General features: G+C 36.3%; 1 protein-coding gene across 2 annotated transcripts in view; it reads left to right on the forward strand.

Moving 5' to 3' along the window:
- The window catches only part of GNAI1 (G protein subunit alpha i1), a 90,119-nt gene that overhangs the window by 50,317 nt on the left and 21,844 nt on the right, over positions 1-17,958 (forward strand). For both annotated transcript variants that reach the window (XM_019940519.3, XM_019940518.3), the window contains exons 3-6: positions 4,437-4,479; positions 4,574-4,715; positions 13,855-14,012; positions 17,493-17,621. In XM_019940519.3, the coding sequence (XP_019796078.1) occupies positions 4,437-4,479; positions 4,574-4,715; positions 13,855-14,012; positions 17,493-17,621 (472 nt within the window). The remainder of the gene's footprint in view (positions 1-4,436; positions 4,480-4,573; positions 4,716-13,854; positions 14,013-17,492; positions 17,622-17,958) is intronic.

Below are 17,958 nucleotides of genomic sequence, written 5' to 3' on the forward strand. Positions count from 1 at the left end.
CAAGGTAGACTCCTACCTACCTGCAGAAACTGGAAGGTAGGGGTGCTATCTCCTGTGATGTTTACCTTTCAAAGAGATGGTTCTCAGGTTCTTGAGAAAGACATTCTTGATCATGAAGCTGACAAAAAAGGCCAGTTTAGTTTTCAAAAGGGTATACAGTTGTCCCTTGGTATCTGCAGGGGATTGGTTCCAGGACCTGCCACAGATTCAGCTAACCTCAGACTGCGTAGTGCTGTATGAATTTATTGGAAAAAAAAAAAATACACGTATATGTGGACCCATGCAGTTCAAACCGAGGTTGGTGAGGGTCAACTGTATATACATTTCAAAGAGGAGAAAGCACTTACATTTAAAATTTTTCTAAAGTAAATGTCCTAAGAAAAAGGGAGGGAAATTTTCCTTTACTTTCAAGGGGGATAATTAAGCCTCTTATCTTTAATTAGTATTTGCCCTTGCATCCTCTTTATTTGCTTCTATCTTAAAAATAAGGACCTTGATCTTACTAATCTTACAGTAGCATTATGATAAACAGAAGCGCCTTTAAATGCACTTGTAAATTTGGTTTTATTCCAGTTTAAACTGAACTGTTATTTAGTCTTATTGAACGTAAAAATGGTTCAATTGTACGTAAAAGTTGGGCGTTTTTAAAAGTGGAGTAGTGGCGTCAGGAATTCAGCATAAGGTGACTTTGACAAAATCACCGTTTTAATGCCGAACAGCCTTGATGTGAGGCAGCTGAAACCAGGAATGATATAATGATATAATAAATGATATAAATGTGAACCCAAGCAAAGCTGGATGAAGAATATTCTTCCGGGGGGGTGGAGTATGTGTTTTCTGGGGTCAGAGGTGTTTTCTTTTTTCTTTTAAACCTCGCCACAGTTAAACTTCCAAATTTCTCTAGACTGCCCCTCAACAGAAATCAGGGGTGAGCACGATTTGATTATCATTTTTATAATGGTAACTTATATAATTCTGTTCAAGGACTTATAATCTAGCCATGGGGTTACTTTACTTAGACCGTGATTTGTTTTTAGTCTTCCCCTCCCTCATCCTTCTACTTGTCCTCACTGGATACATTTTGCTTTTCCGAGCCCTGTTAATAAGCGGCCCTGCGTGTGTAGCCCGGAGCCGCAGGTGGGTCCCTGTCCGTGTTACTGTGGTGATGCTCCTTTGCCCTCCCATTATCTGTGTGGTGCATTATCAGGTGCCCAGCTCCACTTCACACACCTGCTGGGCTCAGTATTTACTCTCAGATATGCAGTTTTCCATCCGCCACTTCCTCCTTAAAGAGAGGTCTGGGGGATCCCCCTCAGTGGCTTTATGGTTCCTGGCCCACTGTGGCGACACTGCACACATTCTTGCCCTGGGGAGCTGCATCCTCCCTTCCCACTACCCTAAAGTCTCGTTCATTTCACAGCGACCAGCTTGTCAACGGTTACTCTACAGGCCACCTAGTCACCTTGACCATCTCAGCTTTGTGACCGCAACGGTCCCACGCTTTGATCTTTCCTGACTGATACGTGTTACATATTCCTTGTTTCTTCTTGAAAGCAGGGTACTCTCACTCTTTTAATCTTCCCTATGGATTGAACTGAAAAGCAGTAGCTGCCTTGCTGAATACTGCTAGGAAAATTTACCCTTTTCTCCTTTCTCCTGCCTCCACTACCCCTGAGGGGTTTTTTGTTTGTTTGGTTGGTTGGTTGGTTTTGTTTTTTTACAATATTGCTTCCTGTCAGTCTCTCAGACAGGACTGTGCTGACTGAGATTTCTGGAGGACAACCTTTAACTCTTCCTGTACGCTATGTGGAAAGAATACCAGTGTTTAGAATGCTGGAACCATAACCGTGCAGCATTTCTAATTTTCCTATTAGGAGTCTCTGCATGGAAGTAAGAATTGAAAATTCTAATTATATAAACTGCTAAATTATGAAAGTTTTTTCCCCAGTATTTCTGTCTTTAGGAAATCTGGTCCACAGAGAGTACCTTGTCTAACTAGCAAAGAAATTAGGTAGAAATCCAGCCAGTAACACTGCCATCTGCACTCTTTAATATTAAACATATTTCAGGATTTTTTGGAACCTCAAGCCATTGACCAGATGCTCACTGTGGAGTAAGCTCAATGTCCCATGTCACCAACTATTCTATGAGACAGGAAGTGAGTTAAAATTTAAAGATAATGTCTAACATTAGGAAAAGTTGCTTTTTTCTCATTAAGATTTAAAAATTCTCATCTGCCTCCATAGAGTTCAGCTGGGAACCATCTTATTCTTTACTATTTCTGATTTTCCCCTTGTATGGCTCTCAGACCTCACGAGCTTGTATCATGTGAGCCTTTCTCTGAACCTCTGAGTTGTTTCACTAACAGAATGGGCCATGGGTGGCTCTTCATCGACGCTCACTGTGCATGTGGAATCACCACCCCGTGAATGGATGTTGGGATCTAAAATGTTCTATCAGCGAAACACGGCTGCTGCTGAGTCAACTTGCCGTGCCCTAGAGGCACAGAGGGCCCCCTTGAAGATAGCCCTGCTGGAGACTGCCGAGGGTGTGTTCCTTGGGTGGGCTTCTCTTGAATTAGAGAAATGTGTGAGCCATAATGGCTACGATTGTGCTTTTCATAGAGCCAAGTATATGGCTTGTTGATTAATATATAATGGGTTGTTTATCTTGGAGTTGTTTGTATTGGCAGTTGCCCTGCCAAGATTCAAAGGCTGTCTGTAGATGAATAATGCCCTCACTGTTTATTCAGTGCCCGCTTTTCTACTTAATATGCAGCTATCTTGGGAAAATTTCTTGAATATCAAATCACAAGTAAAATTTAAGCAGTTCCCCCCCCCCAGGTTTTCAAATAGGCCATTTAACTATGACTTATTCTCAGATGCCTCTGATGATTTGGATGTGTGTAGCTGGAGGGGGAAGGGGAGAAGGGAATGAGGCCCAGAAGTTTGCCGTCTAACTGATCCGTCACAGATAGCTTGAATACATTCAGGTACATTTCTGGTTGATGGTGTGTCTAGCACAAGTTAGCTGCTGAGCATTCAAGTAGAACATGTTCAAAGGGAGAGGCAACAGGGATCATAGCGGGAGTGGGTCAGGAAAGACTGAGGAAGGGGGTAGGTTTGGTGGTTGATACAGCATCACCAGCGGAGCTCTAGGAAGCAGAGCAAATTACACTTTGGCAGGAGGAACAGTATGTTTGAAGATTGGTGGCGTCATCAGCAGTAGGTGTTGTTAGTACTGTAAGTTCAGTGACACTGGAGCATAGAGCATGTAGCAGTGGCTCTGGAAAAATGGGAATATGAGGCCTAGATAATGAAAATCCTGAGCCCTGTCTCTCAGACAGAAATAACAGCTCCATGATCTGTAGCCCTGGTCAAAGACAGTATGAAGCCAAACAGTAGACTTGTCATACCCTCCTTGTTTTGTGTCCTGTGCTCAGATGTTCACAGTATCTAGAGGGCTCTAATTTTATAAAGGGCCATTTTGTTAGTGATATTTTCGTGTTATGATGGCATAATTCTAGAGACTCAAATTGTGAGGAGGTCATCAATATGTAGAGAGTGAAGGAGAGTTTTGAGAATGGGTTTATGACAGGGAATAAAGAAAAACATAGGGGGAGACATTTCTGCCATACCACTGCATCCCCAGTGTTAGCGAAGCGTGCCGGCTGTGTGTCACTTGTTCAGTAATGGTGGTTGACTATATAATGCGTGAGATAGCTATTTTATTATAACGTAATATTTAAAAATAATTGTCGTGGTTTCTTGGCACCACTGGTCTGTCCACTTCACATGAGGCAGAGGTTGAAATTATGATAATTGGCCAGAAAGTTAAACATCTTCCAGTGGGGAGCAAAATCTTGAGTAAAATTTATTTATACTGCTTCAGTGTAAGCTATAGAAGAAAGAATTTTTTTAATACTTCAGGGAATACATAAAAGCATCGATGAAAGCATTTTTTTTTTTAGCTGAGTTTAAGGATTATGATGTAATAAACAGATGGGACTTATTTTTAAGAAATTTTCTGTATGTTTGGAAACCAATAAAGATCATTTTGATATAAAAAATTCAATCACAGATGTAAAAAACAAACTTGGGGGAAGTGGGGGGTAGATTGGGAGATTGGGCTTGATATATACACACTACTATATATAAAATAAATAAGGGCCTACTGTATAGCACAGGGAACTCTACTCAATACTCTGTAATGACCTATATGGGAAAAGAATCTAAAAAAGAGTGGATGTATGTATATGTATAACTGATTCACTTTGCTGTACAGCAGAAACTAACACAACAGTGTAAGTCAATTATACTCCAATAAAATTTTTTTTTAAATTACCTGTAAGAGACAGAGAGAGTGTGTGTGTGTTGGGAGTTGGATATACATAAGTGATAAAATTAGAAATCCCTCATTTATTTCCCTTTTTTTAGGTGCTGGTGAATCTGGGAAAAGTACAATTGTGAAGCAAATGAAGTAAGTAGATTTAAAACATTAAATTTTTTTATGTTTAAGTGTACTGTTCCATCAAAGGAAGTAAGTGTTAACTTTTCTCTTTTTGTCTTGTTAGAATTATCCACGAAGCTGGTTATTCAGAAGAGGAATGTAAACAGTACAAAGCAGTGGTCTACAGTAACACCATCCAGTCAATTATTGCTATCATTAGGGCCATGGGGAGGTTGAAGATAGACTTCGGTGACTCGGCCCGGGCTGTAAGTTCCTAAAGTCCTTGGAGCAGACCTGATGAGTAAAAAAACAACTTGCATGATTGACACCATATTGTATAACATAGATTTATCAACTGTCTCAGGACCAGAAGGATGGTAGTGAGTGAAGTAGGTCAGATGCTTTAGAAGTGAGTGAACTAAGAATACACAGGTTTGCATCATCTTCCCTTTAGAGCTAGAATACTTTCCTTATCCATAAGATGATTGGGACCACTCAATATCCATCGCAGTGTTTTCTGTATAACATGGCATATTGGGCACCTCTGTACCTCCATAGCAGTTTTTAGTAGTTACTACTGAGTTTAGTATACAGCCTACACTGGCATTCTTCAGAATTTGTTTTTATGATTTGGAGTGCTGAGAGGATCTAATTATTTGCGTTCATGCCCAGACTAAAAAGCAGTCTAGTCTCAGATAATGAAAACAGTATACAAGTTTGCTAATCTTTGGAATCAGAGAATACTGGCTATTAGAAAACATCTTTCAGAATTTCACAGCTAGGACCTTAGGAGACAAGCTAGTTTCACCTCTTTATTTTATCAGTAAAGAAACTGGAACCCAAGACATTACACGAAGGAAAGATTACCACACGGTGGTAACCAAGGCAGTGTGCCTGTGCTTCCTTGTTTGGCCCAATGTGTAACTTATTTTCAGTTTGATTGGAAGTAGCCCCAGCCAGTCCATAGGGTATTTTCTTTTTCTCCTTTTCCCCCAGTCCCAGTTTGCTTGCTTAATCTGTTTATTTCAAGTTTTATTATTATTTTATTATGGTTTAATTCTTCACTGATTCTTTTTTTAATAACTGATGTAAAACTTGACCTTCCCAGAAACCTTTAACCGAATCTCTAGATTAATTTTTAATATTTTTGTACAAAGTAGATTTATTATTACTGCTACTACTGTTACCCCTTTTTATAGTTCCCTTTTATTTTTATGTGTTCAATATGTGTGTGCTATCTCCCTGATAATACTGTGAAGATTTTTTGCATAGAGACCGTAACTTGTTGTCCTCTTAATCTCTGCTAGGTTTTTATTTTTACATAGAGGCTCAATTTGTGCTTAACAGGAAAAAAAATGAATGAAAGCAACAGTAGAGAACATACATTGGAGAAATCTGTAAAGCAAATCTGGTTTATTTTTTATAAGTTAATCTAATATTTCTTTATAAGTTGCTAGGCCATATTAATTTACTAAGCTTTTAAACAGATTAAAAAGCTTAGTGTGATGAATTAAAATTTTCAAATAGATTTCAAGATCATTTTTGATACTAATTCATAGCATTCTTCTAAATTATCTGAAATAAGATTTGATCATATCCAGACAATTTTTGCCTGGTCAGTACTATGCATTCAGGCTGTAACTTACTCATTTATCTTTTATTCATTCAGCAAATTTTTTTTTGAGCTCTTAGTCTTACACAAAAGAGAGCTACCCTATGATAAAGAATTGAATAAATTGTACTCTAATTCCAATTCATGTGTACAGTATTCTGTGTTCAGATCTTACATGTGATTATTAGAGAGAGAGGTTTTTGTAGCCTCCATTGTCTGAGGTAATGATGGGTCGATGCAAGCTGCTTTTTATGAGGTCTTTTTATTTTCATATTTTTCTCTCAAGGAATATTGTCATTTTCTGTCCTTTCTGGGGCAGATTTGGGCTGTTTCAGGACTGACTGGAAATAACTGCTCTCTAACCACAAGCTTTTTTTTAAAACTGGTTTTCTGATGCTTTGGAATCTACATGGGGGCCTGAGCTGGTCATTTTTGTTTCACTGGTTCTAGTTTCACCCACTCTTTTTAGGCTCTCTCTATCTGTCCCCGGGTCCCTTGTTTTCTTCCTACCTTCCGACTGTTACTTCTGTTACCGTTAGCCGTTGTTAACTCTTTCACATGAACATCTTCAGTCTCTCTCATTGGTTCTGATTGGTCTACTCCGTGTCTTTGTTGCCTTGCCTCTACGCAAATCTTGTTTTTCTATTTATTTTTTAATAAATTTATTTATTTATTTATTGGTGGCTGCGTTGGGTCTTTGTTGCTGCTTGCGGGCTTTCTCTAGTTGGGGCAAGTGGGGGCTACTCTTCGTTGTGGTGAGCAGGCTTCTCATTGTGGTGGCTTCTCTTGTGGAGCACAGGCTCTAGGTGTGCAGGCTTCAGTAGTTGTGGCACATGGGCTCAGTAGTTGTGGCGCACGAGCTCTAGAGCGCAGCAGGCTCAGTAGTTGTGGCGCACGGGCTTAGTTGCTCCTCGGCATGTGGGATCTTCCCAGACCAGGGATTGAACCTGTGTCCTCTGCATCAGCAGGCAGGTTCTTAACCACTGTGCCACCAGGGAAGTCTGCAAATTTTAAAATACTATGAGGCTATTGAAATTGTGCTAAGGAATACAAAGATGAATTAAACATGGCTTAGACAGGAAGAGGGGACTTTGAGCTTGGTATTGGAACATGTCTTAAGAGTTTTCTAGACAAAAACAAGGAAAAAGCATTCTAGAAAGAAGAAACAGTATAGAGAAAGGCTGAGTATATTTCTTTTTCTACAGTATCAATTCCTGGAAGTATTAGCCTTTTAAGTTGAAGGATAACCAGATATTTAAGTTTGATAGGTACCATAGTTTTTTCTGTTTTCAGAAGAAAACACGAAGTGAATAATCTTTTCTAGCAACCGCGCATCAGTGTCAGCTTTCCCAGAGTGTCATTGACTTAGATACATTAACATTTTAATTTTTTAATATCTTAGTGAAAAAATCTTTCTTTTTTAGTTTTTATTTTCCTGATTTGTAGTGAGGTTGAGAATCTTGTCTTTTTGTATCTCTTCTGTGGACTCCTCTTAGTATTCTTTACTCAGTTCTGTTAAATTCCTTGTCCTTTTCACACTGAATCTCTTTGAATATTAGGGATATTACTTCTTTATGTTTTACAAATGTTTTTATTCAGCATATTTCTTTTACTTTTTTGAAACAGTATTTTTCTTGTTACAGAACTTTTAATTTTCTTCAGTCAGTTGTGACTTCTGTGTTTTGTGCCTTGTCAGATATTCTTCAGCTTACAATTAGTTTTTAAAAATTATCTTCCTTTTTCTAGGTGGAATCTAAGTATATTTTATAATCTGATCATCTCTTGCCTACAACCATGTATTAAATACTCCATTCCTGAGTGACTTGAAAATGCTACCCTTAGCATTAAATTGAGTGTTTTTCTGAACTCCATTTTTTTAAATTGATATATTCTTTTCTTCCCTAGCTCAGTCACTTATTTTCATAATTAAGATGGAAATAATAATAACATCCACCTTACAGCGTTCTGAGAAATAATGACAAGCCTTTACTACATGCCTTGGTCATAATCAATGCTCAGTAAATGTTTGTTATTGCTGTTGTTATTTATAATGATTATACTACTATTATTTTTGTCAGAGTCACATTATTTTAGTTTCTCTTGCTTCATAGGATATTGGTATCTGGTAGGGTAAGTGCACCCATCCCATTGTTCTTTTTTAACCAAAATATAAAGGCTATAATGCATTTCTCTTCCAGATAAACTTGGGAATCAACTTAATTCCTCACATCCCTTTTGAAACAAACAAAAAAAGCCTGTCGGTATCTTGATTGGAATTACATTTTAATATGTAGGTTAACTGGGTGAGAACTGACTAAAAGATGTAAAATTTTAAGAGACAGTGACAATTTTCTGTGGTTTGCTTCGTATTTGGCAGCTACCAGATATGCAAAGCAGATTACACATTAGTTATTTAAAATAAGAGGAAACAAAACTGTTTCAAGGCTGGCAAAGAGCAATCAAAATTTGTGCCTAATATCCTTTCAAAACTCTTATAATGCGTGTAGTCAATCTGTGGATGACAGTTTATTGATAAATTAGATTATTTTGTTTTTAATAATGTACAGTTAGGGAAGTGTTGAACAGGGGCCTATCAACATGTCACTGCATCGCTTAGAGTTGTGCTGCTCAGAGTGTGGTCCGTGGACAGTGCCTGCACACAGGCATGTGCACAGGTGAGTACAGAAGTAAAGGAAGCGATTAGACCAACTTTTACAGCAACTGACAGAGTAATTTATACATTAACTCTGATAGTTTACAAAAATGTATTTATATTTTATGTCGTTTAAATGTTATTTTTCCAATAGTATTAGTTCTGAAAGATTGGAAATAAAAGAAAATGAAACAAATAAAACACAAGACAGATCTTTCATCCCAGAAAGCTTGAGAAGCACTTCCTTGGAATAAGCTGGGTTGTAAGGAACAGAAAACCTTGCCTAGAATTGACTTAAGCTCCCTTTCACCCCCAAACCTCAGCGTGCTCCTGCATAATGGCCACTTTTCTCTTCCTCTAATTTTAAAATTAATTTCATTATTTAGTTAGATTATGTCTCTGCCAGATTTGCCAGATTGCTTTCGAGAAAGGCTGTGTCAATTTACTTTCCTAGCAGCAGTGCCTTTTCTTAGCACTCTGGGTAGCCAACATTTGGAGTCTGACATGTTTAAAATATTGGCTAATTTATTAGTAAGTCTTATTTTAATTTAACTTGCATTTTCAATTTTTTAATATAACTATGCAGTTTTCCATTTCTTTATTGACTGTTTTTATTTCTCTCTGTTAGTGGCTTATTTTATCCTTTATTCATCTACGGATTGGAGTCTTGGTGTCTTGATTATGTATTTGCTTGTTTGTATGTACTTGTATATTAACCCTTTGTCCCTTTCTCTCACATTTGGCTTATTGCCTTTAATCTTAGGTTGTCATTTAAAAATTTTTCCCCTATTATTTCTTCCATTGTGTTTAAATTTAGAAAACCTTCTCTCAACCAAAGATTTACTGAATATTTGTGCTATTTTAGAAGTTTTTTAGGGAGTGAATTTCAACATCGTTTCTATGTTAGTTTTTTAATCCCTCTGAAACTCTGTTGTATGCATGGAATAAGGATCTGCATTATTTTTTTTCCTCTTCATATGGCTATCTAATTATTCACGAGTGTTTTTTTAATAATTGTATTCTTTCCTACTGATTTATCTTGCCACCTTTGTCATGTAAGTTCACATTTGGGATTTTCTCCCCCTGTTGATCTGCATTAATACTAGATGTTCTACATATTGTATGTAGACTTTTAATATCTGATCATTTCAGCCCTCTGTCCCCAGTATTCTTTTTCAAAATGTTGCTAGTTATTTCTACTTATCCTTTTTCCAGATGAATGTTTGAATTATTTATAGTAGTAGTCTGGTTTATCGTTGAGAACTAAGATGAAGAAGTTATAATATTATGTTGTTTTTGATTCTGAGAAATACTGATTTATATATGTGACAAAGTGATACTAACCTTCATTTGAAATGTATTATATGCCTCCAGCACAGTATTTTTCTACTTTGCTCAGTTCATGTATTATTTATTACATGTTTGTCTATCTTTTCACAATAGGTTCTATTGTGCATACAAAGAATAGTTTGTTTATTTTATTAATTTGAAAATTAAAGCTATATAGTTATAAGATTCATATATATACATAAAAGTTATATTTATGTAATATACTTATTATAATTTCTCTTCTTGACATAATGAAGCTCATGCTCTCTGCAATTTAGTCAAAAATTAATTTAGATGATTTTACTTTTTTCCCCCACCCCTTCCCCCTTAAGCAGTGTTACAGGGGAAAAAAAGAAAAACAACTTCCTCTTTCCTTGCCTCAGTCATTTTTACTTTGGTTACAGTTGTGTTTTTAGTGAAAAAAAGTTTTACATTTGTTTATTTCTTAAAGCAGTTCTTTAACATCTGGGATTGGCACCAGCTGCTATGGAGAGGTGACTTCACTAAAGTTCTCAAGATTTCCTTACCAGTACACTAACTTTGGTGAAAGCAGTATAACTGGCTTAAATTTATAGGAGTGATTGTATGCTCTAGAAATGTGGTAGATTAAATATGTCAGTAATTCTCATTGTATGTGGTGTTTGGTATTGTTGCCTAATGTTATTAATGAAATAATTATCCTAAAGCATTGAAACAAAGGATTTCTATACCTGTATCAATCATGACATCAGTACATTATCCCTGTGGTCAAAAATTCAAAGGTGCACTATTTTTTTTGACACTCCTTTATCATATTACTTAGACTCTATTGTAGAAGGGCTTTCTGATGTTTTCTGTTGAAACACTCATCTAGCCTTTGCTTAACAATTGCAGTCTCTCACTCTCCCTCCTTTTTGTGTGTTTTTGGATAGCTTTGGTTGTGAAAAAGTGTTCTTATTGAATTGAAATCTGATGTCTTTTGCCCTCAGAATTCTTTTTCTGCTCTGTGCCTAAGCACAAAGTCAGTTCTTTCTTACTTGATGATTCCTGATATATCAGAAGACAGCCATCATGGTCCCTCAAAGTCCTCTCTTCCCCATAATTCTCACAAAATAGGTGACGGCTTCAAATAAAATGTGTTGTCACTAACTAACAGGTGCTCCCTGACCATCACTGTGTGAGAAGAGGCTATTATGTGTCTCTTGACAGGATAGCATTTTGTATCTCCTTTCTGAGTTCCCCAAACATGCAGTTATATGAACTAGAATTTACATTCTTTAAACCATCTTATTTTCATTTAGTTCTTAGTCATTTGAAAACATACTAACTCGGCTACATCCGAGGATTTTTTTCCTTGCTACTTGCAAATAATTGCCTGGCAAATAAATTTCTTTTTAACACTACAGAAAGAGTTCCTGTAAACTGCTTTACTTACCTGTAGCCCTTTAGTAATCCCTACCCTTTTTCGACACTATGTCATACTGTTTTAGTACACTCAGGTTTGTCTTTCTTTCTTAAATGTTCTTAAGTAACATTTTAAATGAATCTTGAAAAGACTTCAGTCCATGACAAGATAGGATTATTGTCATCATTCTGCAGTTGTCAAATTTATCTTGTCTTAGGAAGTGGCTGCTTAGTAATTGTTGACTAATATGTGGGATTGGGTGACTACCTGTGGAACGTTAAATAAATTGCACAATCTCTCTATGTCTCAGGTTCTTTTTAAACAAAACAAAAAATTAGGTAGAATAATTTCTAAAGTACCTTCCTGCTTAAATGTATTACTTCAAGCTCATCTGCAGACATCTGAATGTCCTGCTAATGAAATGGAGATGAGTATTCCAGTTCGTTTTTTAAGGAAAAGAGACTTCTTTACATTTTGTGAAGAGGAGACATTTTTGAATGCCGCAGTTTATAAATAGAGCTACAGTTTCCCAGGTCTCTTCTTCAGGCTTCTTTCCTGGAAAGTTTGAAGAGAACGTGATCTTATGACCCATATCAGAGGGCATTAGTCCTTTCTGTCAACACATTTTATGGAAATTGAATAAATATATCATAATGAAAGCTCATTTTAAAGCTCACTTAAGTGAAAAGCACTTTTCTAAAATGGTTGGAGAAAAGTACGTTTGATGTCACTTAAAAATAAAAATAACCAAATTTAGAAATTTCTCATATAAGTCATTTGGAAAATTGAATAACTGTTTACTGGAATTCGGTAAATGGTGCTAAAAACGACTTGAAATTGTGTTTTTTTGGGGTTTATTAAGGACATGGTACAAGTGTTACTTGCTTGCATGCGTTTCTCTTGTGATTTACTAAAAAGGGAAACATATGCTTGAATAATAACGTTCCCATGCTGAGTGACTTAATTATTTCTCACGATGGGTTCCATCTGAAAAGAAAATGTTTCACGAACTGGCAGTAGAATGAATTTATACTGTCAGCTAGTACCCTCTGCTAGCCCATGTCACCAAATGCTTCCCTTCTGTATGCCTTATCATAATGTGTGCCAGCACTTTATGAAGAGCTACTACACCACGTTGGAAAAAATGCCCCTAGAGAAAAATTATGGACTGTATCCAGTTAACATAAAGCCGCATATCTCAGGCCAGAAAGAATCTTTGTGAAGATGGTAACTTCACATATCCCTTACTTTTGTATTAACTGTGTTATTACCTGAAGACTAGAGTTGTGTTATAGAGCACTGTAGCTACTACCTATATGTGGCTACTGAGTATTGGAAATGTGTCGAATTGAGATGCATTGTCCGTATAAAAGAAACACCACATTTCAAAGACTAAATATCTATAGTAATATGAAATATCTCAATAAGTTTATATTGATTACATGTTGAAATGGTATTTTATATACAGGTTAAATAAAATATATTGTTACAGTTAATTTTACTTTTTTTTTTACACTTCTTAAAATGTGCTATTAGAAAATTTAGAATTGCGTCAGTGGCTCATATCTCTTTTGGACAATTCTAAAAATTGTCCAAATTTTGTCTAAATTTGTCTAAATTTTGGAAAATTTAGAATTGTGTCAGTGGCTCATATCTCTTTTGTGGGCTTGATTAACTATGGATCAGAATAACTAAATATTGTAGCCTCAAAACTTAAGCAAAATTTAATTAAATTTATGTGTAGTATTCCTTCATTTAAAAACTTTGCATGCTCTCTTCTGTATGTGTCATGAGTATTTCTACTCCAAAGCTGTGTTTATTTTGTTTCCTTGCCTGGATTAGCAAACAGCTATCCCCATCTCCTGGCCCATTGATTTGAAGGTATACATACTTTAAGGTCTTCTGAAAAATCTCGCACCATTCTGTGGAACTATTCTTGCTTTATCCCACATTGATTTCTCCCTTCTCTGAACTTATTTTGCATCTGTGAAGTATATCACAAAGCTAACATTTAATTAGATTCTAAAAATAACCTCTAATGGTGTTAATGTGTTTTTTAGATTAGAAACATTTTGGTAAGGGAGAGGCAAAGCATACATTCTTCTGTTTTCTCAGAAGGGTACAACAGACTGTCAGTGGGTAGTTGGTTAATATATTCTCTCATGAGCTGCAAGTGTCGTCATTCTTTCAGCTCCTTAGTGCCTTGATAGCTGTTACTAATATCACAAAACATGGACTCATGATTTAAGATTATGCTTTTTTGATTAAGCCAATTTTTTAAGTGGTTCTTTTAGAGAAATCCAAGTTATGACACCAATAAGAGGCATAAAGGAAATTCACTCTTGCACTTTTGGTAATCTATAATATACTTTATCTGTAGTGTCTGGCTTTTTACTTTTTAAATAAAAATGGACTTTGAATCTTCAGGATGATGCCCGCCAACTCTTTGTGCTTGCTGGCGCTGCTGAGGAAGGTTTTATGACTGCAGAACTTGCTGGAGTTATAAAGAGATTGTGGAAAGACAGTGGTGTACAAGCCTGCTTCAACAGGTCCCGAGAGTACCAGCTTAATGATTCTGCAGCATAGTAAGTAATCATAACTTCAGAACTACACTATCATGAATAATTACTTGGAAGTCAGGTATACTTCCAGGTCACTTTTAATGCAGAGTTGGCTGACACATTCTTATACAACTCAGGATATTTAGGATGACAGTATTTCAAAACTTCTGTCTTTTTTGTGTGTGTTTGTAGGTAGCAAGGCTCATATTTCCCTTGTGTTCAAAAGTTGTCTCAAGGGACTCATGTAACTAATTGAAACATGCCGAATGGAGCTGTTTCCAGTATATTTCCAAGAAAGTAATTGGAACTTGCGAACATTCACTCTGAATTTGGGTGTATCTCTGGTTTACCTGGGGCTAGCCAAAGGGGAGGGTAACTGATTTGTGTGCTTTTTGTTTACTAAGTGCCTGAGAAGTTACTTGTCCAGTGACAGACACAGAGTACTCAGTGACACAGAGTACTCAGGTAAATGATTTAGTTGAAAGTTGTCAACTGTATGTGCCCTGTTGCATTGGACATTGTTTACAGATATCTAAGTCTAGTTTTTTAGAAGAAAAATCTGCCCTGATTTTCTAGGTGGTGGCTCCAGAAAAGTCTATAAAGGAAGTTTTGATAAAACCTAATCAGAGAGCTTTCTGTTTGATGATCCACGCAGAATTTAAAAAAAAAAAAAAAGAATCAAGGATTTGTTTCCGTTACTTGGCGCACACACTCAGAAATGTCAAAGATGATATGACTAGAGACATGTGCCTTGCTCTCATTTTACTTTCCAAAATTACTCAGTCTTCTTGACAGAGCTATTGGCTCTTAGGAACACAAATGAGGATTAAATAGAAGATGACAGGTATTAGAAGGTCCAGGTAAATACACCTAGTTTGCCACAGTGGAAAACCAACGGGCTATGGCTCCTGAGGACCTTATTATCGTATAGCATGTCATGTAGTGCACGTCAGAGTACTCAGTGTTAGGTAACTGATTTAGTGTGAATGAATAAGTAATACAAATTACTGTGTAACCCGTCACAGTTTTTATAATGCTATATTTCTCAATATGTATTTTTAGTGTTGTACAAGTGTATAAACATATAAATTATTACATACATAGTTTATATATGTGTATGTAACATCTTCTTATTGCCGTGTAGCCCATCTCTCCAACTGGTGTCCTCACTTCTAGAAGGAAATACTCTTCGACTCAGTGCGTAGGCCTTTGACTCCCTGTTAGGTATTCGTGATGTGATGTATTTTTTTCCATACTACTCACAGATTTACATTTATTTTGAGGTGATTTGACTTATATTGAGACTGTTTGATTCCTTTTTTATCTTTGCCACTGCACTGTAAATTCAGTAAGGTCTGTTTTTCCCAGTGTTATCTCCATTGCGTGATACATGGTCATCACGCAATATGCCCTTAAATTAGTAAACCAAACTTTACAGAAGCTAGGAGAGAAAATTAGAAAAAAAATTCTTAGGGCAAGGACACAGCTCTTCGTGCTCCATACTTGCTTTGGCACCACCAGAACCTGCAGAAAGATCTAAGTGGAAGTCACTCACGGTGAGAAGGTTTCTCTGAGCTGAGCCCAGCAAGGGGAACTATTTGAATAATGAAGGGGTGCTTCTTAGGGACAATAGATGGAAGTTCCTTTCCCCCTATCTTTCTGGACCCCCCTCAGTATATTTACCAAGACCCTTTTTCCTGTGCACAGTGCTTGGACGCGCTCTGAAAGAAACGCGTCACTTTGGCTCCCCGTTATTTCATTACTGGTCCTTCTGATCTTAAGATGGCAATCATGGAGCCATTTTCCAAGAATGAAGGGAATCATAAAAATCTTTTTTCCCTGTGGTAGTTACAAGCTATCTTGATTTCTGAATTCTTGACCGGAGATAGGGGATGCTGCCAAGCTGCCCATTATGACCATCTAACCACCAATTTACATTTTAAATTTGTGATCTTTTAAAACAATTGGAGTTTTTCACAATGCCTGTTTTTCTTTTTTGTCCTGTTGAAATATAAATGTGCATTATTTTTAGAGGCTAATAGAACTGTAGCAGTTTTAAGCAAAGAAATGTACACAGAAGTAATCAGTAAATTTTAGATAAGAATAGCTCACTATTTCAAAGGGACAATTAGTAAAATCTAGCCATGGCCTGTTCGTTTGTTTTTTAAGTCAGGTTTTCTTACAGTAAGGTGAATGTTATATATGTGGAACTAAAAACACAGATGAAGTACTAGGGGATTATCACCAATGCAGTAATACATTGATTATTTTAAATTCAGTCAATATAATACAGATAACTCAAGCTATCATATCCATGTATTCTGGTATCAGCTTCTGGTATCAGCATCACATACATAGACTTAACTGTCTAAAACATTTTGATTACTAATTCACAGGATAGCTTTCCAACCCCATCTCCAGAAATAAAATATTTATTGAGCTCCTTTTGTTTATAAGACCCCATTCTAAATGGCTAAGGAACAGTTTCAGAGGATAACATCAATTAAAGTTGCAAAAGTTGGTGCCTCTCTATAATAAACCTAGAGTATCGTCTAAATTATCTTGGACTCTTCCACTCTAGTATTAGAAAACACTTCAGTGATGCGGCCCACATTCAACTGACCTTAGGATTAACTGCATGCATAGCCTACTAGTGGACTTACTTTCTGAGATACAAGACGTGACTCTTCCTACCTCCACACTGTTCTACTGCTTTTCCTGATGTGAATGACATTCCCTTTTATCCGTTGCACCTGTCAGATTTCTATTTATGCCCTTCACTATCCATGAAGCCCTCTTGAACCACTCAGGTTCACCTTAATCTCTCCATACCTGGACTGTAACATTATTGATTCTACTACATAAGTGGACACAAAATGAAAGAATTGCATGGTACGACACCACTACATTTTTATAGCACAACATATTTTGCATCATTGGCAGAAAGTTGAATGAGTGACTGAAATCAATGAGAAGTAAAATATGAATACTGATTCATAGAGGCAGTAAAATGTAGAGTATAGGAAGGAGCATGTGTCATGTTTTCCTGTATGTTACTTAAGGTTGGTTGAAAAGAAACAATATTGAATTCAGCCTTTGGCCAGAGGTTTCCTCACTACTTAGGAAGGCTTTCTAATTTCTCAACAAACGAATAATGTCTGGAACATAAACACAGTGCTACATCAAAGAAGTGTAATAAAGAGTTTTAAGGGACAAATTCATGGTGTGCCGTGAGTTTGGATATTCATAAAGTCATTACTTTGTTTTCTTTTCCAACAAGGAGAATTACTGAAATATTTAAGGAACTTTGTGGCTGGAGAAGTATAAAAATTTTCATTTCTGTGAGAGTTGTGTAAGATATAGACTTAAAATCACATCATTCCACAGAAATATAAAAACTTCAGTAATCTGGAGTATTGCATGCATCAGAATGTTTTACTCTTTGGTTTAGATGATCTTTATTGACAGTGTTAGCTATTAGCATATTGTTGTTTATTTTTTCAGCTATTTGAATGACTTGGACAGAATTGCACAACCAAATTATATCCCAACTCAACAAGATGTTCTCAGAACCCGAGTGAAAACTACGGGAATTGTTGAAACCCATTTTACTTTCAAAGATCTTCATTTTAAGTGAGTATCTTCAAAACATATGATTTATGAATTTAGATACAGAACACACTGTTTAAGAAAAAAAAGGTATACTAATAAAAGTTTTTAAATGTTTAGAGTTTGAAATTACAAAAAATGTTTCACACCTGATTGGACAAAAGAATTTTGGGCTGAAAGAGGTCAAGAAACATTCAGGAGGAATATTTATATTTTTATTTAAGAAAAAATAGCCATGCAAATTCCTTTTGCCTATATTTTTCACAGTGACTTAAATAAAAATAGTTTTTGGCTTTTATTTTTAAAAGAAAGTACTGCTCTAATATTTTATATTTTGGGAAAGTGTTGCCATCCAGTTTTA

The sequence above is a fragment of the Tursiops truncatus genome, chromosome 9 (genome assembly GCF_011762595.2).
Source record: "Tursiops truncatus isolate mTurTru1 chromosome 9, mTurTru1.mat.Y, whole genome shotgun sequence".
NCBI classification, from domain to species: Eukaryota; Metazoa; Chordata; class Mammalia; order Artiodactyla; family Delphinidae; genus Tursiops; species Tursiops truncatus.